The sequence below is a fragment of the Drosophila santomea genome, chromosome 2L, assembly GCF_016746245.2.
Source record: "Drosophila santomea strain STO CAGO 1482 chromosome 2L, Prin_Dsan_1.1, whole genome shotgun sequence".
Taxonomy (NCBI): domain Eukaryota; kingdom Metazoa; phylum Arthropoda; class Insecta; order Diptera; family Drosophilidae; genus Drosophila; species Drosophila santomea.
In genome coordinates, this window is record NC_053016.2 from 14,212,009 (window position 1) to 14,237,235 (window position 25,227).

At 43.4% G+C, this 25,227-nt stretch overlaps 6 protein-coding genes across 8 annotated transcripts in view; 3 read left to right on the forward strand and 3 right to left on the reverse strand.

Annotated features, from left to right (window-relative positions):
- LOC120458053 (angiotensin-converting enzyme) overlaps positions 1-12,421 on the forward strand; it is a 42,485-nt gene extending 30,064 nt beyond the window's left edge. The window contains exons 8-9 of the mRNA XM_039645563.2: positions 11,277-11,417; positions 11,789-12,421. Coding sequence (XP_039501497.1) covers positions 11,277-11,417; positions 11,789-12,104 — 457 coding nt within the window. The 3' untranslated portion in view covers positions 12,105-12,421. The remainder of the gene's footprint in view (positions 1-11,276; positions 11,418-11,788) is intronic.
- On the reverse strand, positions 1,339-4,152 carry LOC120458065 (zinc finger protein 512B). The gene is made up of 3 exons (XM_039645576.2): positions 4,038-4,152; positions 3,715-3,753; positions 1,339-2,634 (listed from the first exon to the last, which is right to left on the reverse strand). The coding sequence occupies exons 2-3, from the start codon at positions 3,724-3,726 to the stop codon at positions 1,813-1,815; spliced, it is 834 nt and encodes a 277-aa protein (XP_039501510.1). The 5' UTR covers positions 3,727-3,753; positions 4,038-4,152; the 3' UTR covers positions 1,339-1,812.
- Positions 12,422-13,811: 1,390 nt separating the features above from the next.
- On the forward strand, positions 13,812-19,726 carry LOC120458055. Of its 3 annotated transcripts, XM_039645564.2 has the most exons (6): positions 13,812-13,948; positions 14,218-14,588; positions 17,351-17,525; positions 17,579-17,696; positions 17,764-18,467; positions 18,618-19,726. In XM_039645564.2, the coding sequence occupies exons 2-6, from the start codon at positions 14,286-14,288 to the stop codon at positions 19,025-19,027; spliced, it is 1,710 nt and encodes a 569-aa protein (XP_039501498.2). In that variant the 5' UTR covers positions 13,812-13,948; positions 14,218-14,285; the 3' UTR covers positions 19,028-19,726. The 3 variants fall into 3 exon arrangements, with proteins under 3 accessions (XP_039501498.2, XP_043861574.1, XP_043861575.1); XM_044005639.1 differs by lacking the exon at positions 13,812-13,948 and having other exon boundaries at positions 13,995-14,588; XM_044005640.1 differs by lacking the exon at positions 13,812-13,948 and having other exon boundaries at positions 13,995-14,588; positions 17,764-18,471; positions 18,618-18,782.
- A 101-nt stretch (positions 19,727-19,827) lies between these two features.
- LOC120458060 (tenascin) lies at positions 19,828-21,599 on the forward strand. The gene is made up of 4 exons (XM_039645570.2): positions 19,828-20,242; positions 20,397-20,954; positions 21,084-21,287; positions 21,344-21,599. Exons 1-4 carry the CDS (start codon positions 20,061-20,063, stop codon positions 21,597-21,599), a joined length of 1,200 nt encoding a protein of 399 aa, XP_039501504.1. The 5' UTR covers positions 19,828-20,060.
- LOC120458059 (fibrillin-2) lies at positions 21,557-23,634 on the reverse strand. The gene is made up of 3 exons (XM_039645569.1): positions 23,109-23,634; positions 21,999-22,535; positions 21,557-21,939 (listed from the first exon to the last, which is right to left on the reverse strand). Exons 1-3 carry the CDS (start codon positions 23,522-23,524, stop codon positions 21,630-21,632), a joined length of 1,263 nt encoding a protein of 420 aa, XP_039501503.1. The 5' UTR covers positions 23,525-23,634; the 3' UTR covers positions 21,557-21,629.
- A 989-nt stretch (positions 23,635-24,623) lies between these two features.
- Positions 24,624-25,176, reverse strand: LOC120458068 (protein draper). Its single transcript, XM_039645580.2, has 2 exons — positions 24,931-25,176; positions 24,624-24,877 (listed from the first exon to the last, which is right to left on the reverse strand). The coding sequence occupies exons 1-2, from the start codon at positions 25,089-25,091 to the stop codon at positions 24,670-24,672; spliced, it is 369 nt and encodes a 122-aa protein (XP_039501514.1). The 5' UTR covers positions 25,092-25,176; the 3' UTR covers positions 24,624-24,669.
- Positions 25,177-25,227: the final 51 nt, after the last annotated feature.

Sequence of the window (25,227 nt, forward strand, 5' to 3'; positions counted from 1 at the left end):
GAAGAAAATTAAGTCAGAAATTAACAAGAACGGGTGACTTTTTATTAGAAAGTTGTTTCAGTTCCGTCTTTGCCATGATCAACGTCCTTGGGATCAGATCTGAGCCCAAAACCCGCCCAGAGGGCTTTGGCCCCGTTCATTAAGGCAAATAATAAAAAAGATATACGGATGATCGCCAAAATACAGGGGCTGATCTCTAATATATGGTAAGCGTGCTTAGAAGAACTGTTTTAATTGCCCTCGTTTGGGTAATAAGTGAGATGGACCGAACCGGATTTTTGTTTTATTTTTGTTTGGCGTTGAAGTAAACAAATGCTAAATAGCCCTAAACTTAATTGATTCGATCCATCAAAAAACAAACATGCTCAGAAGCATTTTGCAGTTTGAAAGTTGATATTTTGGTATTTGATGAGGAAAAACCCGGCACAGTTCGTTCACTTGTCGTAAAAAGTTGAAAACCAACATTAAATATCAAGTGACTACTCCTCTTTTTTACGCATGTGGCTAAATGTTACTCTGAAATTTATGAGCGACTTTTAAATGAACTCACCTGACGTTGACTTGGAAATGGATGACAGTGGAGAAGTGCACGTCATCTCTGGCTACCAACTGCTCCGGTCGACCTTGTGCACGTCTGGTCCCAATCAGATCGGAGATCATCTTGGTTTTTACATCACCTGGCCTGTAATCGATTGGCCTATGAGCTTGTCCGCTGGAGGTATCCACAACTTGAAGTTTTCTTCCGTCTCAACGCAAATTCAGTGCCAATTTGGGTCATGTCACCTCAGCTGACTGACTGACACGGTGAGAGGATATTCGGACTTAAGGACAAGGAAGGCGCCAAGCCATATGTCTTGATCGTAACTGAGTTTTATTGACTTATTAAAACTTAAGCCGCACTTAATTACAGGCACGCATAATTCATGTCCCTTGGCTTGAAATATATACTGGTATCCAGCTCGTCCCCTTTCAATTTTACGGGGGTATCATACAAGTTTTAATTATACGTGAAACACACAGTTTTTGATGTATTCAATCTTTTTAATAAATGAATACAGTTTTGTTATATTAATCTGTGTTACTTAGTTTGAGTCCTCTTTTAAGATCTTTAAATCAATAGTCGTATATTCCAGAACATAATCCTCTGAAAGTTCAGTAGAAATATTATTTAAAAATTTAAATTTAAAATAATCCAGACTATCCACCCATTCAAAAACAATAGCTGATTAATAACGACATACTCTTTATTTACAAAATATATATTTACAAGATATGCAATTACAAAGAACCCTATGACAAACTATTTCCAGCAGCGAACCAGTGACAAAGACGGTGAAATTTATTTTATACATTTTATTTTATTTGTCCTTAATAGATTTTCACATAGACATTTCTGTTCTTATTATCCATTCAATTCATTGTGCGCCGAAACCTTTCACTGATAAACGTGGCCAGCTAAGCTGTCCATAAATGGCGAAATTTACAAACAGTTAGCTGGTGTTTATCCTAAACCTGGAGTTCGTGGCCCAGCACAATGGCTTCCATTGGATGGCTGGATTGGAAATAATTTACAAAAGGCATTGCTTGTTTCATCTTGGGGGTTCTTATCAGCTACAGAGAGTGGCAGGGCGGAAGTTGGACTTCCAGGGGGTATTTTTAGGGTTATCTTTTTCGCTCGGGTTTGGAAAGGAAGGCTGACAGGTGGAGAGAGTGGGGAAGATAATTGAAAATGTTGCTAGATTTCCTTCGGCTCATTTCCATAAGGTCCGCTCGCTCCAATGGAATCGCCTGCTTCCGGTCCGTTCCGTCCGCTTACTTGTGGTAACCATGGTGGTCGGAGTAGACGGTGGAGTCGTGGCCAATGGCGCTAACGGGGTAGCTGCTGACGGCGACGGTGGGTGCGTGCTTGACCACGGAGTGGGACACCACGGGCACCTTCACGTAGACGGGGTAGGGGCGGTCCACATGCACGGGCACCTGGACATTGACGGCCTTCTCCACGTAGACGGGGTAGGGCTTGGCCACTGGCACGGGGTAGGGCCTGGGCACCTCGACGGGCACTGGACGATCGACGGGCACATGGATGGGCACCTTCTCGTGACGGATCACCTCGTAGGGCTGGGGCACTGGCACGGGCACCTTGACGTACTCCTTAACGGTCACGGGCACCTTGCGGATGACTTCGTAGGGCTGGGGCACGGGCACCTTAACCTCGACGGGCACGCGCTTCTCATGGACGACGGGGTAGGGGCGGTCCACATGCACGGGCACTGGGATTCCCTTGGTGATGGTGATGGTCTTGTGCACATCGGCCTGCTTGCTGATCACATATGGGGCGGGGGCGTGGTGGACAGCGACGGCGGGGGCGGTGTGTCCAACGGCGATCGCGGGTCCACTGTGGCCCACGGCGATGGCAGCGGGAGCAGAGTGTCCGGTCAGTCCGTAGCCATGTCCGTAGCTTCCGTGTCCGGAGATGGAGCCGTGTCCCAGGTAGCCGGTGTCCAGACCAGCATGACCGTAGCCGTAGCCCAGATCGAGCAGGCCGCGCTTGTCCAGCTTCTTCTCCAGCGGCACCTTCTCACCCTCGGTTTTGCTGGCACAGGCGGAGGCCACCAGCAGAGCGGCTAAGCAGATCTGCAATGAGTCGGGTTGGTACGGTTGGTTATGATCGGGCTTAAACTATACATTTTACAGAGTTTTTAACATAGTCGCAAAATCATAGAAATTTGCTATTTTATAGAAGTACTCATATTGTAGTTCATATGAAGTAGATCTTTGAATCTTAACCTTAAATAGATGTAGAGGCTTAGATAAATGCTTAAAATGTAAATTTGCTCTTTTACAATAAATTCCACTGATTAAGCAAGATTCTGCATTTTAGTAATACTATCTTAGGATTCTCAACTCTACAAACTCATCTACCATAAGAATCCCATAGCTTATTCTGCAAACAGTTTATGCTATGATAAAAAAATTTAAAATACGCAACCTACATATATTACCCAACGAAAAGGTTGACTTTTATCACCCATTGCCTAGTTTGATCGATTACCTAATCGCATTAGAAAGCGAAGGCGATATGTGGCCCGATTCGCATTGTGTCGTCCGTTGTCTCATCGCCCTCTTTCGCGATTCAAATGGTCAAGTGAAATTCGTGCGTGCCTGGCATAAATGATGCAGTGCAGACATCGCCCACTGCCACGCCCCGTTTCCGCAATTCGCCCCCTTCGACTGGCGTCACGTTACGCATACGCAGTGGGCAACGCAGCGAATGCATTTGGAGCTGGCTTTAATTGAGCACATGAACCCAGTTGATTACGGCCTGGTAATAGACGTGGCTGGCACTCCAATTATGATCGTTCAGTTAATAAACGCTTATAAGCCATGTCGTTCAAGTTGAATTTGGTCGTTTGCGAGCATTTCACCTTTGCTTAGTGCAATTTATCGGATTGGTTTGTTTAAGGAAGTTGTTCGAAGCTGAAGATGGTCAAGTAAACAATATGCTATTTGCATTGCAAAATGGTGTATTGTTACACGGAGCAATTAGTTCAAGTCCGCATTGTTCTGTATGCCATTCTTTGAATGATTTCTAGTTTTCCCACACTAAAATATGCTACGAACCGCAATAATTCACATATTTGCACCCATTTACATATCGAACTAAATTCTATTGAATTTCTATATGTCTAATTACTATATGGCTGTTGTACTTACGAATACTTTCATTGTGGAGTCTAATGGGACTTGCCAAGGCTGTAAATAAACAAAGAAAACAATATAATTATTTAACGAAATGCAGCATGAATTTTTGTTTTACATCAGCACTTCAAGCTGTGGTAATAGTCTGTTCTCTGGGAATTTAAACTTATTAAAATGTTCCTTGAAATATGAAAGTCATTAAGAGCACAAGTCTAGCACAGTTGGTAATTTTCAACTTTTAATTCACAGTTTAACTTTAACTTTATTTAAATTTCACAGAGACTTTACACGCATTTTAAAAACAAACAAAAATCAACTTGGCATTTGGTTTCACTTACAAGCAACTCAGAAACAGCGAAATAGACTGTGGAAGGATTGTAGAATCACTAGCGATTCCAAACCTTTGACTGGATGCTGTCTGTGGTCAGTGGCGCGCTTTTATACCCCCAAAGAGTTTTTGTGTCAAAACGAAACTGAAAACGCCGCCAAACCAAGTCGCTGAGCGATTTCCAAAAGCTTTTCCCACCACAAACCAAGCCAAATTGCTCTCTTCAAAGCTCTTAGTTCGGCTTGGTTTTCGCTTGTATTGGTAAAATGTTTAAGTGTTAGTGCGGCACGGAAAGTTGCAAGCGGAAGCGCTCACCAATACATTGGCAGAGCACCAATACTCGCGCAATCGTGGATTTTCTCTTTGTGTATTGGTGGCTTTAGCCGCCGACTTGAAAGTGGCTTATAAAATATGGGTACAAATTTGATCAAATCAATTTGGGAACATAAAAAGCAAATAAAATAAATTAACCAAATCTTGAATTGAAATTTATTTTGGGAAAATCCCGCAGAACGTACTAGTAATATTTTGTTGTTCGTTATTTTTATTCGGGATTTCTAGCAAAATATTCCCAAAATATAGATTTCAACGAAAGGTCATATGTCTATCAAAATCGTTATGTTTGTTTATCAAGTTTCAGAAGTCAACAGTTTGGCTCGAACCTGATTCCTAATATCAATAATTCTGAGTCTACTTAATGGAAATTCGACTAGATTTTGTTCTGATTCCATTAAGTAATACAAAACTTGCTTATTAATATAATATTTATACGTTCGGCTCGCATTTTGAACAAAGGGTCTATAAATTTGGAAGCGTTCACCACTTTCTGGTTTTTATCCGAATTTTGATCACAATATAATGTCGATATAAAATTTATTAAGAAATATTTGTGGAACAGCAAACAAAAGAGTAACAAAGTAATTTCTTTTGTTTGAATTCAATAAATCTTAAATTGACTTAGCAGATACAATTTTGAATAACTTGATTTAACAGTAAAGCTATTTTTAGATAAATTAATGTTTTGTTCGATATAATGTGCATTTGGTGAACCGAGGTTTTTTCAGATATTAAAATTTAGTTTTTAGCCAATTTCAGATCTTTTTAAATTTGCAGTGGATTTTATTAAACAGATGATTTTTTAAATGAAAGCAAGCAAACTGCAGTAAAGGTCGCTGTACTTTTGCCCCGCTGTATTTGCATCATTATACAGCAAGATAGCAAGATAGTAATTTGAGTGTGATGTCTCAATTTCTACTGCGGTCATAATTAGGCTTTCTGGTTTTGTTGTCACCTTCATGGGATTCGGGTTACCACTTGCACTTCCTGCAACAACCAGGTGAAAATGGAAGCTGTATCTCTGGAATTTCTCGGCTTCTTTGATGGCGAATGGTTCAATGGTCACCGGGCGGAAAAGATGGATATAATCTGCGAATGGGGGTGGTGTAAAGTGATGCAACCGATGCGGTGCATAACCGTGGGGTGAGGATCTCAAGTTTCGCATTTGAAATTGATTATCGGAACGCAGGGTGTGGGATTGTGGTGTGGAACACCAACTGGGATTGCAAATGGATCTGTGACTGGATCGGGTGCTATGCGTGAGATCTGCACTGTGGCGCAAAAGTGAAAGGCCTTTATGGGTCGCCGTTGCAGTAGCGTAGTAGCATTGGATGCTTGTGCATTTGCACAAAATCAGATTATTTTTCAGCCAGGCTGAGTCCGTGGTTTGGCAATTGCTAGCATAATTATTTGTTAATGCGCAAAATGAAACCTGTTGAATGTTGGACTCTGCCCCAAACGGCCGACTGGCAGTCAAAATGATATGCGTGTGCCGTGATTGACTAATCCTAGTCCCATTGTCTTGCGCTGACAGGCGGGAAAGATATTTGCATTTTCTATTGTCTATATACGATTCTACATAGGCAATCAAACTAAAACCAACATTTACCTATCGCCATATCAAGTCGCTTTCCAATCTCTAATGTGTTTTGTCAACACTTAAGCTTGTTTAACTTTTGCATGCGATCTGCTTTATATTCCTTATTAACCTGTCAGACAACTATCAAAAATAGATCTGCAGATATTTAAGTTATTATTCGCAATCTAAAGATTCTAAAGTTTTATAGCACTCATAAAATTTTCATAAGATAGTTTTAATAATTTTAAAGGCTATGTGCTCTACGAGCTGTAGTGCCACTAAATCCTTGACGTACTTTGAGCTTTAATATGCACAAAATTTATCTAGACATCCCAGAAATTATAAATATTCAAACGCAAAATTTTCAAAAATCTAAAAATCCCCAATGGAAAGGTGGCTTTAAATTCAACTCAAATCTGCATATAATTATGTAATCATAAAGAAGAGAACGTAGGATTAAAAGGTTCTGATAAATATTTAAATGTGACCATTAGCTAACGCATCCAATCAACACTAACTGAGATACGCGAAAGGCCAAACCTGATTTGCCTTCTGAACGACGCCCTTGCCCCCAAAGAACACAATTTTGGCGTGTCATCTCCACTACATTGGAGTTCCCCAATCACAAACCACACTTTGCCTGACTTTTTGGGTCTAGACAACTTTTACATTCTGCGGAAAATGTGTCGCTCCCAATGTTTGCCCACATGGAACAGAGCCCACTCAGCTGGACCTGTGCAGCTGTTTACCCACAACAACGAGAGTTACAATTCTGTCAAACGTATCTACCAGATACTCCCATTTGGGGGGTGGTGGTAAGAGAGAGAAAGAGAGGGGGCGTGGCGGGTTGCGGTTGCAAAATCAAAGACCCTCCCAGTTTGCAAGCTGCTGCAGTTGCATTCCGACTTTGCCTTCTCAGTTGGCCTTTTTGGACGCCGTGCGGATTCTCATGTTCGAAGTCGCCATAAATTGTGGTCAACCGATGCGACGTTATTCATTGATTATAACGACAACGGTAACTGCAGTTGGGCCAGTGCATATAGCCTATTGATTTATGGCCAATTGTTTTGCGCTGTGTTAATGTTCGGTTGTTTTGCCTTGTGCACGCTGTTGTGTCCTGTTTTCTAGAGTTTTGCCCAAGCTACTTGCTTGCAGAGTGTGTCAAAGGGGCCCCAAATTAGCCAAATAATAAATAGGCTTATTTGGGCCGCAAGTTGGAGGCAATCCTCGCTTATTCACGCCGCCTAGCATGCGATTATTCACACGATTGTAAGCGTGTTGGGCTGCAGGTAAGCGACTTGAAATGCGAGTTGAAAAACGGTCTGGGAAATTTCGACCCGCATAAGATGACTAATGGCGGAAACTGGAGTGTTACAAAGTGAGGAATAATGAAAACTATTATTGTGTTGGCGATATTTTAAAATATTTGTAAAATATTTATATGTTTATTTTCTGTATTCCACAACTTAACTTAATGTCTATAAAGTTCAAACAAGATATATCGTGTTAGAAATTTGCTGTTAAATATTTTAGAAGACTCAAAGAAAACTCTGTTTGAAATATTCAGCTTGACCTCAGCATTTAAGCTATCCTTGCCATTTTTTCAAACGCCCATCCTCTTAAAAATTATGAGCTGCCAACGTAAACGATTCGGTGTTTAAACCGCTTTATTTTGACTACCATGCCGAGCTGCAAACTTTTTACAACTTTTTGCAAGCAAACGAGCCCAAGCAAAATAATGTAAAATGATAAAAATAAAAATAATCATTACTGCGAACATAACAACTTGAATGGCGGCAATTCGGATAGGAATTAGATCAAGTTCGCTGCCACCAGTCTGGGTTGCTTTGAATGGATTGTCTGGCGATTGGGTTCACAAGATTATTGATTTATGCGCACGGATCCAGCGACAATCGAGGCACAAGCAAAGTGATCTCAAATTTAATGCTAATTAGGTTCCGAAAAGCGGATCTAGAACAATAAATAATGATACAATTAGGAGTGGAATTACATAGAGCTGCATTTTGTCTTTACTCGAAAATGAGCATTAATCTACCGCGAACGGATCGGAATTGGAATTGGAGTTGAAATCGGAATCGGAATCCGAAACTGAAAGTGCATTGTGCAACGTACTGAATCGCCATCCACGTCGACATCAACTCGAACTCTATTTATGGCCAAGACAAAAAACCGGACCGACTTCTTGCCGAGTTGGAGCGACTGCATCCGCAATGTTTCTAAACGAGTAGACAACAAATACAGTCGATGCGAAAAAAATAAAAAATAAAATATTATAAAATTAAACTAAACCATCTGAGTTTGTGATCTTTTGAAGGAAGCCGTTGGCCATTCGCTGTCTTGGTCGCATTAGTTTGTTTAGACCACACGCCCATGGCGCTTAAATGATTTGCTGGCCGGGCCAAGAGAGTGGCGTGGCCAACAGGGCGTATGCCTAATGCCCCGGCCATTGGCTGCACAACGGCATCGGATTGGGGCTGGCCACGTTTTCTTTGCAAAGTTTTGGCATTTTGACATATCAAGTGAAAAGCCTAAACGATTTCCGACAAGTAACCAGTTTTTGCTTCGGTTCATTTTTTGTTTACAAAAAACTGCACATTACAAATGCGCATAAATTTTGGTAACATTTAAATAAATCTAAAAGTTGGGAACTAGTTCGGTATGTGGGTGTGGGGTAAATATAAGGCAGATTGCCTAATGGAATCAATTTGTCATCAAAGTAAATTTAAGATAGTAGAATTCGACATGTAGATTTTAATTGCTGTTAAAAAGTTGAACGCTGATGTGAAGAAAAAAAATCACAAAAAAATCACAAAATTTCTACTTAAAACACACTTATTTGAGCCTAATTATTTGATCGCTCTTAACTCTATGTGTGGTATGTCGGGCATGTATGACCCGAATCTTTTATCGCACAAATTGAGCTGGGAAGTCATGAACTCGGCATGTTAAAATTAATTGATATTGCTTTCGGATTCCCCCACGGTTCCATTACAAAACCCGACCCGTTTCCACCTGATGAGCATGCGCATGAAAGTCAAGGTCGGTCCTAAAACAAAAGGAAGCCGAAAAACAAAAACGAAAAATGTGTAAGTCGCAAGTAATTTTCGCTTCGTCAAGCGAAACAATAAGAAGTGATATTTGCCCTAAGAGTAACGACATTAGCAGCAAATTACAGGCCGCAGCACAATTTCAGGCAGACCAAAAGGCAGTTTCGCGAAACGATTGAATGCATTCATGGGTCCCCCAGTCAATCAGTCAGTCAGTCATGGACATTGAACCACTTTAGGGGCATGGCTAGCAGGCTACTGGTTAGAAAACGGCATCCAATGAAACCAAAACCGATCTGAGCTAGTAGTAACCCAGTGTGACCTCAACAAGTGACATTCACATCACTTGAAGAATTGAGCTTGAATTAAATTATAAGCTCAAACGAGAAATCTATAAGCATACCATTTATAGAAAACTAGAGTATGGAATACTAGATATATTCGTGCGATTGGAGCATACACCTAAAAGCCAGTTAAATATACATTTACTCCGTTGCTTTCCTTGAGTTCCCATCTGGCCTTTGGCCGACTCGCAAATCCTCCTTTGAAACCGGCATTGTGCAAGAAGTTCGCGGCTTAAGTCTTTTGATTGTCTGCTAGACCAGCGGACAGAAGCAGAAATGTCAATTGCCATCGATTGCCCGAAACTCGATGGGGAAAATAGCAATCGATAGCTCAGTTAGCTCAGTTCAGCTGGCCCATTCAGCAATTGGCCAAAATGAATGGTTTGCCAACGAGACGAGAACCCGAAAATCCGAAAACCGATCATTAGTGGCGATCGCATAAACGACATCGTTCATACGCCCCACGGCTGTTGAATAATTGTACTCGCTTTGTGGTCTCCGAAAATTAAAGATTTTTCGCATATTTTTCATTGGTACACATGTTCCATGTCCCCTCAGACGTTGAATAGAATTTTCGCAACATTTAATTTTAGCACAATGCTGCTGAATAGCGGCTGCTGCAGTGGCTGCTACAAAAATTGGACTAATTGCCGACAATGTTGGCTCTGATTGACTGGACCAAAGACCGTCGGACTGGCCGAGTGTTTGATTGAATGATTGAACGAATGAATGGCAAGCGTTGAGACAGCAAAAGGCAAGCGGCAAGAGGCAAGAGGCAACACCACACCAGCAAGACGACGAGGCAGCTGCCTAATCCCTGTTATTGGGTCATGTCGCGTCTCTGGGAAAATGTGGCGACGATGTGGCAATGTGGCAACCGCTGCCAAGTGCCAAAAACATAACACACCACCGAACCTCTGAGCCAATGAGCTAGTGAGCTAGTGAGCTAGTGAGCTAGTCAGCTAGTGAGCCAGTGAGCCACCGGGCCAAGTGGTTGCAGTTGCAGTTGCTCTCGTCAATGTGGCTGAAGCTGATGCACTTAATGGTGGCTGGGAGTTTTGCAGCCGTGATCGAACATTGTGAAAAGTGAACATTAAAAATGCCATTTTTTTAGACCCCAACTTGCAACATTCTCGCTGGGAGGAATGAACAGTATGTTTGACTGGGGTGTTGGAGAGTGAACGATCCAAGACCTCCAATTTAGCCGTCTCTATGACGCTTCTGTTGGGGAACCCCCGACCAGAAGGCCGAAAATAAATTATCGCCTCTTCCCTCTCACTTAGAAAGAAAACAAGCAAAAGAAATCCATTAGTTGAACTTGTTCTTGGCCCTCAACGCTAAACAAAAATCACAAAAAATCCACCAATATATTGCATAATTATTATAAATCAATGGACAGTGACTCCGCAGAAAAATAGTTTCTTCGAAAAATATTTGGTTCCTATAAAATTAAAATTTTTATTTAAAAAGCAAAACCCAGCTGCTTCGGATAGAGCCGATTCGAGCCTTATCTTTTGAATAATTGCTGCCTGATTGCGCAGCCGTCGCCTTAACAATACAATAAAAATGCCATAAACATAAATGCGATTAAATGAGCATAAAGCAAATGGCACTTACAAGACCACAAAACTTGACTTTTGCATGATTTCGTAACTGCAAGAGAACAACTTTGGCCGGCGACTTGCTTCAGTTTAAGGCTTCAACTGGAGCTCGACCTTGAGCCAGAATGCGAACGAGCGGCCAGCAGCTGAACTGCAGCTCCAACTGAATCCAACTTACAACCGCCAACACCATTAACACAAACTGTCATACATAGCCACTCTCACTCGAGACAATTAACCATGTTTAAGTCGGCCAAGAAGCGTGACCGCGGACGTTCTAAGTCGAAGTATCTCTGAAACCACGTTTCCGTCCTCTTACAGATACTTTTTCTCCACGGTTCTGCAGTTCCAGATCTACCGAGGCCTGTGCCGCGAGTCCGGCCAGTATGTTCCGGGCGATCCTAGGAAGCCGCTCCACCAATGCGACATTTACCGCCAGCCGGCAGCGGGAAATATCCTCAAGTAAGTAAAATATAAATATATTTCTAATAACTGGTTTGATGGCAGTTTCCAATGGTAACATTTTATTTCAACATTCAGTTGTTTAACTTCTAAAGCTTTGCTTCATTTGTGTTCAATCGTTATTTGTTTATTAAAACAAACACATCTCCTCATAAATATTTAGATACACAGTTTTAATTTTATACTCTTTTTATTTCCCTTAAAAGTGTATATATTTTTTCTTAATAAATAATTATTGCATCAAGTATAAGAAAAGTACATTAAATGTTTTAAAATTTCAAATTTTGAGTGCCTCTGACTATTTTGCATATAATATTGAAAATAATTGTATAAATACCTGCTCCAATTATGAATTAAATTTCTCCCCACAGAACCCTGATGTCCAAGGGAGCCTCCCAGCCATGGCAAGAGGTCCTTGAGGAGACCCTGCGGGAGGGTCGCTTGGATGGCACCGCTCTGCGGGAGTACTTCGCTCCTCTGGAGGAATGGCTGCGCCAGGAGAATCTGCGGACGAACGAGTATGTGGGCTGGAACTACGATGGTGACTACTGCAAGAGGAGCATCGAAACTGCTGGTCTGCAGGTATTTGGAGGCTATTACAATGGGGCGACGGGCCAAAAGTCATCGGTATACCTATACCCTCTGATCTTGCTGACTTACTTTTACTTCAGCTTACGTTTGTTATAAAGTTCTGTAATTTGCAAGCTAATGCCTAGAATATGTAAACAAAACAGTCAGACAAAGTGTTGTTCCACTTAATACTTCCGCTTATTCAAGTCGCACCTATAACTGAGTTGAACTTGAATCAATGCCAAAAAATACACACACACAATTCTAAAATTAAATAAATGAAAAAATAAACAAGCAAATCTGACAAATTGCCCGACTGGCTCTGGCTGCACCCTAAAAACTGCAACAAAACGAACAGAAACTACGGACTTTGCTCGAATGCAGGATACCCCTTGAAGTGGCCACATATAATATAAAATAAATTATGGAAGTAACATGTGTTAAGAGAGTTATTTAGTCACCTTTTCCTACTAGTCGCCGAAAACTCTTAAAAATTCCAGAAGATTTCGCTGATCCTGGCATGCACAATTGTTCTTTCGAATACCCCTCCTGCAAAACCAGTATCCAAATGGGGGAGGAGCTGAGTGGAAAAGGGGCACTTGGGGCAGCTCCGAGTGGGATGGTGTGTGCAACCCATGCGGGTCATTGGAACTCCGGCGTCGCACGCACATTGCTCACTCATTTGGTGGGTTTGTTGTTGCTGCTATGGTGGTTGCTTACAATTTAATCAAATAAAATAAATAAACGTGCTGCAATTTCATAGTTGTGCTTTTGTTTTTGCTGCAGCTGCTGCCCCGTCTGCGGTTTCAGATGGAGTGGCCAACTGGTTTTTTGTTGTGTATAAATTTGATTTAATAAATTGCAGCCGCAGCAACTTCGGTGTAAACAAGACAATCAACACTTGAGTGGGCTGGCCGGGTGTTTGGGGCATTTCATGGGGCGGTGCACGGTCATCTCGATGGCATTGTTCTAAAGTTTATCTAAGAAATAAGACACTTAAGCTAAGTAAGTTGAGTGGTGCAGCTCACTTTCCGCATACTTCTAATCAACTTAGATGGAGACGATTTCGTTGGCGATACGAAGAATGCGCGGAGCGATTTAAATCTGTTCAAGCGAGATAAGTAAGTATAATCCTCATTAAAATTACCAAGTCGTATCAATATATCAGTGCTTTTTTGCACAGATACAGCACGATTACTTGGTTAAATCTGGCAGTTATTTAATGTAAAGTCAAATAAATGTTCAGCTACTCTATCCGCTTGTAATATTAAATAGTCTAGTTAGTACCTATAAGCATAGATATACATAGTTTGTTGGCACTCGTTTAGTGGTTACTTATACTGGAAAGTTTATGTTTATCATAGATGTAGTATTGTATTGATATTATATCTTTATATTCTGAGCTCTTGTAATTATCTTGTTTATCATTTTACATGTAATGTTATGATTTAATTATGCCCCAACATATTTCTTTTAAATCTCCGTTATGCCACTTAATACCCAGTTTCGGATCATCGCTTAATTGGAGCTGAAGAAAAGCGCAAGTTCGAAATCAAAACAAAAGTGACAACAAAAAAAAAACAGACGTAGTCTTTGCCCCGCAATGACAGCCGCATGTTAAGGACATGATCAACATTTCAATTAGATGCAATCATCGCCCTCGTCGCGATCGCGGGGCTAGTGGGAATGGGGTGTAATCGCTTTGGGGAGTTGCGTTTCATTCACTTGCAGTGGAGACTTCGCTGCCCGCCGGCGCGCTTTACATTTCACTTTCGCTTTGTAGAATTACCATGAATTGTAGAATTGGGTGTGCAGTGCGTACTTCCGCTCTCCGATCTCAAGTCCCTCGCCACCCCGGACGGCCTTTATTGGCTCGACGACAATTTGCAATGACTACTGTATTTTGTTGCTGCTTTCCGTAGTTTACTTTATTTCGAGAAGGAACATTCGGAGCATTCGGGGTGAGTAACAGAATCGCCGCCAACGGGGAAACAGTTTTCACGAGACTCGCGATCCAAACGTACACGCAGCGCTCAACAAATGGATTAAATTGATCGTTGTAAACGGATAAGATCCTTGTTTGAACCAAGAGTTGATCGGAATATTATATAGTAAAGTTTAATTAGAGTAAATAGCTCAAGGACTTACAGTTTGAATTATAAACAGAATATCCGAAACTTTTCAAGGAAATCAATCAAGAACAAAATCTAAGATCTGAAATCCTCGATAGATATGCAAATCGCACAACAAAGTGAATGCTTTTAAGCTGTTAAAAAAGTGGAAAATAATACAAGGAATATGATAAACGAAAAGTTTATCGGAAAACTGCTCCTGCTCCTTGCGATTGTTTTACCTTTGGGATCAGGACAGAACAGCACCCTGAAGATCAACACGAACGTGAAAGACATCGAGGCCGGGGCCGTGGCCCTGCCCTCCATCCAGGGACCCGGGAACATCTGCATCCGCGAGGAGCCCTACGTGGAGCATGTCCAGGTGCCGGAGATGCAGCCGGTGCGAGTGCGCACCTCCAGCTGGTGCATGGAGATCCCGCCGAGGTGCGCCACCTTCAAGACGGAAATGCGCGAGGTGATGAGGGTGCAGGTGAGTGAGTTGTGAACTGCTTCTGCCTCCGGATCAGGGAGCCAGGCAACTGACCAAATATCCAAATAGACGCAGGTGTTCCACTGCCGGCTCTGCCTTTGCGGGCATCTCTTGCGTCACCGCGATCCCAGCCAGTGGCAACACCTTCGCCGTGGCCACTTTTTCCACCATCCCGGGGAGCCTGCGCCACAAACCTGATTTCCATTTTGATTTCGATTTGCCCAACCAGGAAGCCGCTCGCCACGATATCCATAAATTGCCCCGATTCGATGGCCGACTTTGATTACATTTCTCACATACATCGCTCGCTATATGGGTTCTGTCCGCGACCAGATGCATTGCGCAATTCTGTCCAATCTAAACGGGGTTTCCTGTCCTTCTCGTATGGAGAACGGAAGCTCGTGGATTGGCTTTTGAGGCAGCTGTGCTTTGCAGCAGGAGGTGAAGATGCACTTTACTTGGTCAAGATGCAAGCGACCGGTTTTGACCTGAAGCATCCGAGGCACCACTTGCGTCCTTGGCTGCCAAGTTCTTGAACTACTGGGCGCATGTGGCGTATGCGCATTATCTATAACTTGGTTACTGCGAGTGTTAGGAAGATCACTTTAAAGTTTTGCTTAACAATTTATTTAGTACAGTAATCCAAAAACTATTTCCAATATAAAATTATTGTTAGTGTTATTATAAAAAGTACATACAAATTTTAACGCAAAATGTTTGATGGTGGTTATCAAAAAGCAAACTTTGTCAATTAGTAACGTTTATTTAAATGATCATTTATTACCTTTATAAATGAAAGAACCAGCTCGCTTACATCACAGTTGTGCGAATGCTTGTGTGATAAATGATGATAACTGATTCCCCATTAGTGTCAATTAATAGTTATTAGTTTTAGGCAATTGTTTGGAGCAGACAAACAAACTATTAAATCCACAAAACCCGCCGCCTGGCCATTTTCAACTGCGCAGTGGGAAAAGCGAGGAAAACAACGGCAGCGGCCAAGTGTTGACCAAGCATGGCCAGAATCCGGTTGCAGTGGCTCGAACCGAGGGGTCTAATCAGGCTTGGCTGGTTTATTATATTTTTCTATTCATTTATTTACTTTGCGCACTTTTTCGATGGAAAACCCGCACGGGGGGGGTTGGCAAAATAATTATGTCATGGTGTCAGTGATGGAAAGTGCAAATGAAAAGCGGAAAATCCAGCACTTATGGCCGGGCTGGATCGCCAGGCGGACCGATCTGCAATTGGGCATTAAGAGCTCCACTTGTGTGCGGTGACTTGATGCCAAAGCTGTTGACACACTTTCGATTGCATCACTAAGCCGAGTTGCAAGCCATGACGACAAGAAGCAGCCAGTTTTGGCTTAGTTTATTTTTTACCTCGGTTTCGTGTCTAATGATTTGTGGGATTCGAGATCGCTCGCGCTTGGCTTGAATTAATTTCATAATTATTTTAATTGGAGCTCTTCAGCTCTTCTGGCCGCCTAGCTACATGGGTGTTTGAAGAGAATCGCCTCAACGGCATGCACTACAAAACCATATTTATTCGATTGATGAAACAATTTTTTAACCCTGCCGCTTGCATTCCTTGCGATTTTGGTCAACGCTTGGCCAACACTCTGTTTTTGGTCAGAAAATGTAGCCACTAATTTGCCAATTTAATTTAATTAATTAACATCGAGGTGTACGCCTTAAGAAGTTCGAGTGTAAGTGGAAAAATAGATTTGATCTCTAAACTGGCAGTAACTTGAGCCAGTAAAGTGCCGCATGATTTTCGATAGCTTTCCAGAGGAAAGATGTGATTACAGCTGTGATTGATGGGCAACCACATTGCCACTGGGAAGGGGTGAAGTGGGGTGAAGGGATGGCCATGCGGTTACTGGAGTAGCAAATGTGCAAATTGCTCAACTTGTATTCAATTACTATTTATGACAAACATTTGAAAAGCCAGCCGTAATTATGCAGACACAATGAATCAGAAGACCAAACTCGAATCGAATTTCACTGTTTATATTAAAATTTCCGCCTTATTCATTCGTGGGGGACACACATGCAGGCAGATACAGATACAGTACAGCTACAGATACAGATACGAACAATGCGTAAATCGGAAAATGTGGACTGGGAATGAATCTGGGACTAGAATGAGTGTGAGAAGCTCGCCCGGAATTCAGTTATCCAATTAAATTGGCAACTCAAGGGGTTTCAAGGGTGATGCGATGCGTGTACTTCTTCTTGCGGCGGAATGACGACTTACAATAATCTCCATCTTAATTCTGTAACTGTCGAGAGCCGGATCAAAGTCCACTGGCCACAGGGGCAAGTGACACTGAGGCGTTGACAGGGTTGATGGCGAGGAGTGCCCTCCACAAGTTTATCCAATTAATGGACTCTTGCGATGATGCCCTCCTCAGCGTCGTAGATCAAAGAGTTTTTATGGCAGCTCTGAAATTTTCCAGCAATCGGGTCAGAGCCCATAAAGTATTTAAAGTTAATGGGGTATACTTTTAGGCTGTGTGTTACTTATGATCACTTTAAAGCTAATTGATATGACATTGTTTTTGAATTTTAAAATGGAATTATTCAGTATGCCAGCTTTGTAAATTTATCAATTATATTGGGAAATTTTGAATGGCAGGACAAAACGTTGTATCTTTTAAAATATATCTTTGTATTCCTCGTATTTATAAATTTATTCCCAATTTTCGATGGTAAAATTATCATATTACTAATGTTACTTCGTATGCAAAATGTTTTTAGAAGTTGAACAAGACGCGCACAGTTCGCTTTTGCTGCCAAGGATACGAGGGAAATCTCTCCGACAGTCAAGCCACATGCAAGCCCATCTGCAGGGGCGGATGTGGGCGTGGCAGTTGCGTAATGCCCGATACTTGCAGCTGCGAGGAGGGCTATATTGGCAAGCATTGCACACAGCGTAAGTTCATATACATATCCGTATCACTTTGTGGCTTAAAGAGCTTTTCGCAGGTTGCGATCACGATCGCTGGGGTCTGGACTGCAGAAATCTATGCCAATGTCAAAATGGAGCAGCCTGCGACAATAAATCGGGACTTTGTCACTGCATCGCCGGTTGGACAGGACAATTGTAAGTATTGCCCTTATAAAATAAAGTTTTTAATTAATTTCTTTTATACAATTGTAATTTCTTGTAGTTGCGAGCTGCCGTGTCCTCAGGGAACTTATGGTATCATGTGCCGCAAGGCCTGCGACTGCGATGAGAGTCCTTGCAATCCCCAAACTGGTGCCTGCATTCAGCAGGATCAGCCTCTTCAGCTGAATGTCAGCCACGTCATCGTGGAGACTGTCAACTCCACGCTGGAGAAGATGGGTATCATTCCGCGTCCCACCACCCCCGTTCCCCTGCCGGAGGTCATAGTAATCAAGCAACCGACCAGCCATGAAAATGCCCAGCACTCGCCAAAGATCATTGTCCATCAATCGGGCAGTGACCTGCTAGAGAATCTCCATACGGCCGCAGCCGCCGGAGTCCCCACTCCGGAGGTCATCCACGTCATCACCAATGGAATCACCTCCCCACAGGAGCACTTGGCCGGATTCGTCGGTGGTGACACCAACTCAAGTCAGACGGCGACGGCTGATCATCAGTCCGGCTTGGTAATCACCCTGGTCAGCATAATGCTCCTCCTGCTGGTCGCCATTGCGTGTGGTTCACTGTACGTGTACCGGAGGTATCATCACAAAAATTCAGCCGTATACAATGCCAACGGAACGGTGACCACGCTGCCTGCGAATCCGGAGGTGGTTCTCACCGAAGCCGCGGCCCTGGGAAAAAACTTCCACGAGCCTCTGCCCGAACCGCCCGTGGCCTTCGCGATCACGCCCCAACTGAACGAGGGTATGTAAGTGTCTCTGCCGACCTTAAAATAGCTATCCACATAACTATGCAGTTCTATTATTTGAATTTCGACTTTGTTTCTAGTATAAATCACATTCTTCGGAATAATATTTAGATTTTATAATCAAATGAAATCACATTCTTCCACAGCACAACCAGAATTATATGACACCCCCAGCAATAATTCCTCAATTAAATCACCACCCTACGCCTATGCTAGGAAGGAGTCCCTCTACTCGGTGGTTTCGCCCAAGTCTCGAAAGGGAAGCCTGGACTCGCACCTGTACGACGAGATCCGCTACCACCAGCAGCACCACCAGCAGCTCCACCATCAGCAGCACCACCCGCGGAACCATCAGCATGTTCAGCACTCCACCACCGCCTCCGCCTTCCTGCCGGCCAGGCCACAGGTGATGCCAGTGAACGACCAGTTCTCCAATGGAAGTCTTCATCCTCACCAGCGATCGCATCATGTCACCCACTTGATAATTCCGCCACAAAACTCCAACTTTTTGCAGGTTCCCGCCCAGATCACAGCCAAAAGAGTTGCCCACCTGTAAATTCTTTTGCTGAAACAAGAGATTTTTCTCAACATATGAAAATGCGTTAACCCCTTGGTAACTTTTACATATTGTACAAATTTATTTTAATTTAATTTTTACCATACACCAGGTAACTTTTTACCAAATTATGCAATAATGGGTCCCAACACTTACATTTTAGGTCTTCGAATTTTCACAACTATACTTATTTTTATAACAAATTTAGATCAATAAATATATGTACAGGCGTAAAACCAAATGCTAGGTGACTAAAACAATCAGCTAACTTTATTGATTACATTATTATTTTAGCTACCCAGGAAATATTGTAATACTTTTTGATTATTTTATTTATATATCAGTTTTATATGTCAATTGAACTGAGACAATTCTCATAAATCGAATTAAATACTTTAAAAAAATCATTTCACAAATCATATTTACTGTAATAAGAAGAAAAGCAACTGTGTAACTGGGGTAGGTTACTACTAAGGTGGTTAAACTCTATACCTATCATGTTAATACAGCTTCACCTTATTTGTATCACTTTCCAAATGTGAATTTGCATGGTTAAAGGTTTCTGCGTTCTTTAGGGTTACTTTTTGTTTAGATAAGACTTTTATATCTATAAAAATCTATTGGTTAGATTATAGGTTTCGTTAAGTTCTACCTTTGTGGCGTGTTCAGTTTGCCGCATAGTAATATTCTTTTAAAATGTAATTTTAAAAATAGTTTTAAAAATAAAATTTTCTGCCTATTTAAAAATTTAGTTACGAGTTCATACAAAATGTAATTTAACTATGATAACATTACTATATAATTTAACTAATTACGCATACGTTAAAGCTTATTAATAAACATGTATCCACAATAAATTAGTTAAATACAACTATAATTGCCTGAAAAGGGCCATATGTTTTCATTTTTCTCGGAATGTTTTCGTTTTCTGAGAATGAGAGTTGGTGCTGATAAGGTCTTTTGAGTAGATTCAAACCCATTGGCTGCCTATTCATTCGCTCCTCGACATCGAAGCTCAGAACACCAAGACGGGATGCACTTTAGTGGACCGTTGGTCGTGCTTACCGCTCTGCTGACGCTGGTGGCATTTCCTGTCCAGATTGAGGCGTATTCCACGGAGCTTTACGGGGACATAGAGAACACGGAGTACGGCGACTTTGAGTCACTAAGTCAAACGCGCGAGCGCGAGCAACATCTCTGCCATCGCGAGGTGCCGTGAGTAAAATAAAGTTATTGATAATAAGATAATTGCAAATAAAATAATAGAGGCTAAGACTCTGTGCAATAATCAAAATATTTAATTCAAGCAAGTGCTGCTAGGAATATTGATTGCAAGCCCCCATTGATTAATGCGATTCTACGATTATAGCTCTGTGTTTTTCCAAACCGAGCGGGATTCCCCGGTGCGTGGCAATGGATCCACGATCTACTTCCATCGCATAGAGGCATGTTGTAAGGGCTACCGTCGAGATCCCCATGCCCATGAATGTGTGCCGGACTGCTCCGAATCATCGCCGGACAACTGCCGCAATGGTTTCTGTCGCAGTCCGGGCATTTGCGAGTGCTTCGCAGAGTTTGTGCGTAACGAGCATGGTGCCTGTATCCACACCTGTCCCATTGCCTGTCAGCACGGCAGGTGTTATCTAAATGGCACCTGTGCCTGCCACCCGGACTTCGTCCTGGATCAGGAGACCCGCCAGTTCTGCCGGCCGAAGTGCTTGCAGGCATGTGGCACCCATGAGGAGTGTGTGGCGCCTGGACAGTGCGACTGCTCTCCCGGCTACCGGAGAACGCCGGACTTGGGTTGCCAACCTGTTTGTGCTCCGGACTGCGGATTTGGCAAGTGTGTGGCGCCCAACCAGTGTGAGTGTTTCGCCGGGTTCATTAAACGGCCCAACCGCAATGTCTGCGAGGCTGAGTGCTACCTGTAAGTGTACCAATTTCATCTAAAATGTATTTATAGTTAAATCAAGCCTTTGCTAAGAAATTTGATGTATATAAGCTAGTTTGGTTTGTGTAAAATACACCAATTTAAACCACTCAAAATCCCTTCCAGGAAATGCGAGAATGGGTTCTGTGAGTCGCGGTACAAGTGCCACTGCCGAGAAGGATATCGCTACAACGTGAACACCACCAGCTGTTTGCCGGAGTGCAGCGACAACTGTGGCCAAGGAAATGGGGTGTGCATTGCACCAGGAGTGTGTCGCTGCTTCCAAGGATACGAAGTCCACGGTGCCGACTGCCGGCCCAAGTGTGAGAGGTCTGTTTCCGGGAACAAAAACTGTACACATTTCTGATGTCCCGCTTATTACGCAGATCCTGTGGCAAATACGGTCGGTGTGTGGCTCCCGAAATCTGCGGCTGTGGTGAGGGCCAACAGCATTGCCGGAACGGAAGTTGCGACGATGTGGAGCACTGCAGTTGTCCACCGGGGGAAACCCACTTCATCGATCGATGTTTGAAGTCAGACCGCCTCAGCCAGCAACTGAACAGCAGCGAAAAGAGAAAGCACTTCAATCGCCAGCTTGCTTACGAGTTTAATGCCCTGATCGGGCGTCTATTTAACTTCTGAGGGAGCAACAATAAAGTTTTAACGGGTAACTTAGACGGCCTGGCAGGTCTGGCGTCCCTTAATGCCGCTCTTGATGAAGCCCGGCCTGCAGATGCAGAAGTTGGGGGCACTGCAGAACCCGTTCTGGCATCCATTGGGGCAGTGGGGCTGGCAGATGTTCCGCTGGTGCTCGTCCCTCACAAATCCGGACTTGCACTCGCACTGGTTGTTGCCCACACAGACGCCGTTCAGGCAGGGAATGTCGCACTTGGGCAGACACTCGGCCGACTTCCGGTCCCACTCGAAACCGGAAGTGCACTCACAGATGTCCGGTCCAATGCAGCGTCCGTTCTTGCAGGGTCTGAAGTTGGGAAATCATTTCATTTTTCAGACTTTCTTGACCTTAAAAGCCACACTTACATGGAGCAAATGGGTTCGCAGCGTCCTTGGAGCTTCAGGTAGCCGCCGTTGCAGTTGCAGTGTCCTGGAGCCGTGCACTTGCCATTCTCGCAACTGTCGCACACTGGCTCGCAGGATCCGTCGGCGGCCAGGCGGTATCCTTCGAGGCAGGCACACTTGTTGGGCGCCACGCAGCGTCCAAAGGAGCAGCCGGGCTTGCACTCCGGCTGGCAGTACTTACGAGTCTCCGGCTCCAGCGAGTATCCCTCGCGGCACTTGCACTCATTCTGCTCATCGCACACTCCGTTGCCGCAGCCCAGCGGACAGGTGGAGATGCACTTGCCCTCGGAGGTGCGAACGTGTCCGGGTATGCAGACACAGGTGTTCGGAGCCGTGCAGATTCCATTGCGGCAGTCATCCGCGCAGATCGGCTCACAGCGGCGGTAAATGTGCGGATTTCGCTCATAGCCATCGCAGCAGACTTGGATGCGACTCATGTCCGGGGTGGTGCCATTGCCAACGAACTGGTCCCGGGAGTTGCGCAGGAGCGACGCGGTTCTAAGTATATAATAATATAATATAATATCTCTAGTATATAATAATATTAAGTTTAATTTTTAGTTAAAATTGTTGTTGCACTAACATACATTTTCCTTCTAGAAACTGTCAAAAACTGATTATATACTTGTCTAGCTGCTACCTTGGTTTAAAACTAAATCTAGCTAGGAATATAATTGTTTGTATAACTATCGCAAATCAGTCTCAAAAATATCTTAATAATTCATTTTTGTTTGTTAAGTTTATTCTAAACCTACAGATGGTCCAAAACCATGCAAGTGAAACTAATTTAACTACATTTTAATTAAAAAACTTTGCGCTTATCTAGTGACCTTCCTCTCGTTGCATATTAAATTCGTTCACATTATTAGCTTGGCACACTTATACTCGTGAAATCAAGGCGCATTTTAATTATCAGGCCAGCGGAGGAAGTCGAGGTCGTTAGTTCACTATTTTAATGGTTTGCCTTGTTTTCGAATGCCTTCCGAATTGGGCGATAATTTCAAGTGGAATAATAAAAGTGTTTTCCTCGCGATTAGGATTACATTTTCTTCGGAACTACCCACTACTTACGGAACATCCTTGAAGCACACACCACTGGCCATGCCAGATCGGGTTTTGTTGATGAACAGCGCCGTTTCATCCAGGACCTGGACACGATGCGCCGGCGGAGTCACCGGCTGCACGTAGTGTCCATAAAGGGGCGGCAAAGTGACCGGTTGGTAGGTCTCGGCGGGCACAAACCCAGCTGATCCCTGGCCCACGTGGTTCTGCTGGGTCCAGGCATAGTTGCTCTGGTTCTGACTCCTCCAGCCGTAGCTGCTCTGGTTGTAGCTACTCCACCCAAACTCACTACTATTGCCGGAAAGCTGGAGGTTTCCCGATGGCGGCTGGCGTGTCTTGATGCCAGACGTCTTGAATTGTCCCTGGCCCAGGGAACAGATGGCCAGCAGAACGCCCAGAGTCACCAGCTGATGCGATGAGCTCATGGTGATGTCACTTGATTACGGATTTCCTACGTATGCAAATTGATTGTGCGCCCACGTTCACGTTCACGTCCACGTCCGCTGGCGGCTGTAGTTGCACTTCGACTAATCGGCTCCCGATGCGAAGCTCCGGATCTCTCAGCCGCCAATCGCCAATCGCCTCCGGCGACCTCTTGTCCCCCTTCTAATCAGCACCTCGTCAATGGACCCATCCATGTGGCAAACGGAGCGAAGGTTTGCTCTCAGCAGCTTCGGGCAAAGCAAATTGATCACTGCCATAAACTGCGGTTCGTAAACAAAACTCATTGCTTTCGCGTAATTCCAAGAAAAGTGTGAGTATAACGATGACTTCAGGTATAGAGATTGTTTCTTGATGAAAGAACACAGAATATACACTTGGGCGGTTGTGGCGTTAGAGTGGGCGTGGCAAAACGGTTTTGGCAAATTGATAGAAATTACAAGACCAATACAAAAATGAAAAATATCAAACATTTTCAAAAGTGTGGGCGTGGCAGTATTGGCGTTTGTGGCGTTAGAGTGGCGTGGCAACATGAATCGACAACTTGCGCTGCGTCTATGTCTCTGGATCTGTATGCCAATCTAAACTTTCTACTTTGTAGTTCCTGAGATCTCAGCGTTCATACGGACGGACAGACAGACAGACGGACAGACGGACAGACAGACGACGGACAGACGGACATGGCCAGATCGACTCGACTATTGATCCTGATCAAGAATATATATACTTTATATGGTCGGAAACGCTTCCTTCTGCCTGTTACATACTTTTCAACGAATCTAGTATACCCTTTTACTCTACGAGTAACGGGTATAATAACAATGAACTTCTGAATCTTTTTGAAGTGATAATTTAAATATTTCTATGTTGAGAGGCACACGAATGCTCAAACAAAACTAATTTATAGTATTTCGTATCATATTTCTACTTCACCACAGAGTAGGAGCTATAAAAGACATTAAAGAAATTTACCTATATAAAGTGATTACAAAGTGATTTCGTACGACCGTATTTGCCAGCAAGACAAACATTCATTTGCTTATCTAACCAAAAAAAACAGCATTTTGAGAAAATATACTATTATTAATATCAAATCAGAGAATATTGGAATTGAAATGAAATGTTTTTGTTATGCCATGACAAAAATACACCTTTTGTTGCGCCTATAGAATCCCGGAGCACACTCGCACTCCTCGGGCGCAAGGCACAATCCATTGGAGCAGTCCTCCGAGCAAATGGGCTCGCACTTCAGGCTCTGGGTGGTTCCCCTATTCACATAGCCATCGCAGCAGTGGGAGAGCTGACGACTTCTGGAGTTCGGATTGACGGCTTGCACGCTGGGAGGGAATTGATCTTGAGATTGGTTTGGGGAACGTAATGGTTTACCTACGTCAGAGTCCTGTAGCAGATCCCAGATCCCCTCTCGGCCAGAGCCTCTTTCCGCCACTGCGCGACAGGATCCACGGACCAGAATTGGGCGGTGGTGGTGGTGGGCAGCTCGATCCCCAGGCCGAAGATAAGGAGCCCAATCAGCGTGGATGTCAAGTGCATTTCGCTCAGATTCAGCTGAAAGCGAGGTCGTATCAAAATGCGAGCGCAATGCTCGCCAGTGTCTCGGTGCTACTAAATTGTCGTCTGTGTCAAGCGCGGCATTTAAGTGTACGGAGATAGAAATGTTCCATATTCC

Bases quoted from the DNA above. Each gene is read 5' to 3' on its own strand.
- LOC120458055 (XM_039645564.2), top strand. From the start codon at position 14,286: ATGATAAACGAAAAGTTTATCGGAAAACTGCTCCTGCTCCTTGCGATT. The intron at 14,589-17,350 runs GTGAGTGAGTTG...AAATGTTTTTAG, and splicing joins GCGAGGTGATGAGGGTGCAG to AAGTTGAACAAGACGCGCAC. The intron at 18,468-18,617 runs GTATGTAAGTGT...ATTCTTCCACAG, and splicing joins CACGCCCCAACTGAACGAGG to CACAACCAGAATTATATGAC.
- LOC120458060 (XM_039645570.2), top strand. From the start codon at position 20,061: ATGCACTTTAGTGGACCGTTGGTCGTGCTTACCGCTCTGCTGACGCTG. The intron at 20,243-20,396 runs GTGAGTAAAATA...CTACGATTATAG, and splicing joins CTCTGCCATCGCGAGGTGCC to CTCTGTGTTTTTCCAAACCG. The intron at 21,288-21,343 runs GTCTGTTTCCGG...CTTATTACGCAG, and splicing joins TGCCGGCCCAAGTGTGAGAG to ATCCTGTGGCAAATACGGTC.
- LOC120458059 (XM_039645569.1), bottom strand. From the start codon at position 23,524: ATGAGCTCATCGCATCAGCTGGTGACTCTGGGCGTTCTGCTGGCCATC. The intron at 22,536-23,108 runs GTAAGTAGTGGG...TTATATACTTAG, and splicing joins GTGTGCTTCAAGGATGTTCC to AACCGCGTCGCTCCTGCGCA. The intron at 21,940-21,998 runs GTAAGTGTGGCT...TCCCAACTTCAG, and splicing joins TGCGAACCCATTTGCTCCAT to ACCCTGCAAGAACGGACGCT.
- LOC120458068 (XM_039645580.2), bottom strand. From the start codon at position 25,091: ATGCACTTGACATCCACGCTGATTGGGCTCCTTATCTTCGGCCTGGGG. The intron at 24,878-24,930 runs GTAGGTAAACCA...ATTCCCTCCCAG, and splicing joins ATCTGCTACAGGACTCTGAC to CGTGCAAGCCGTCAATCCGA.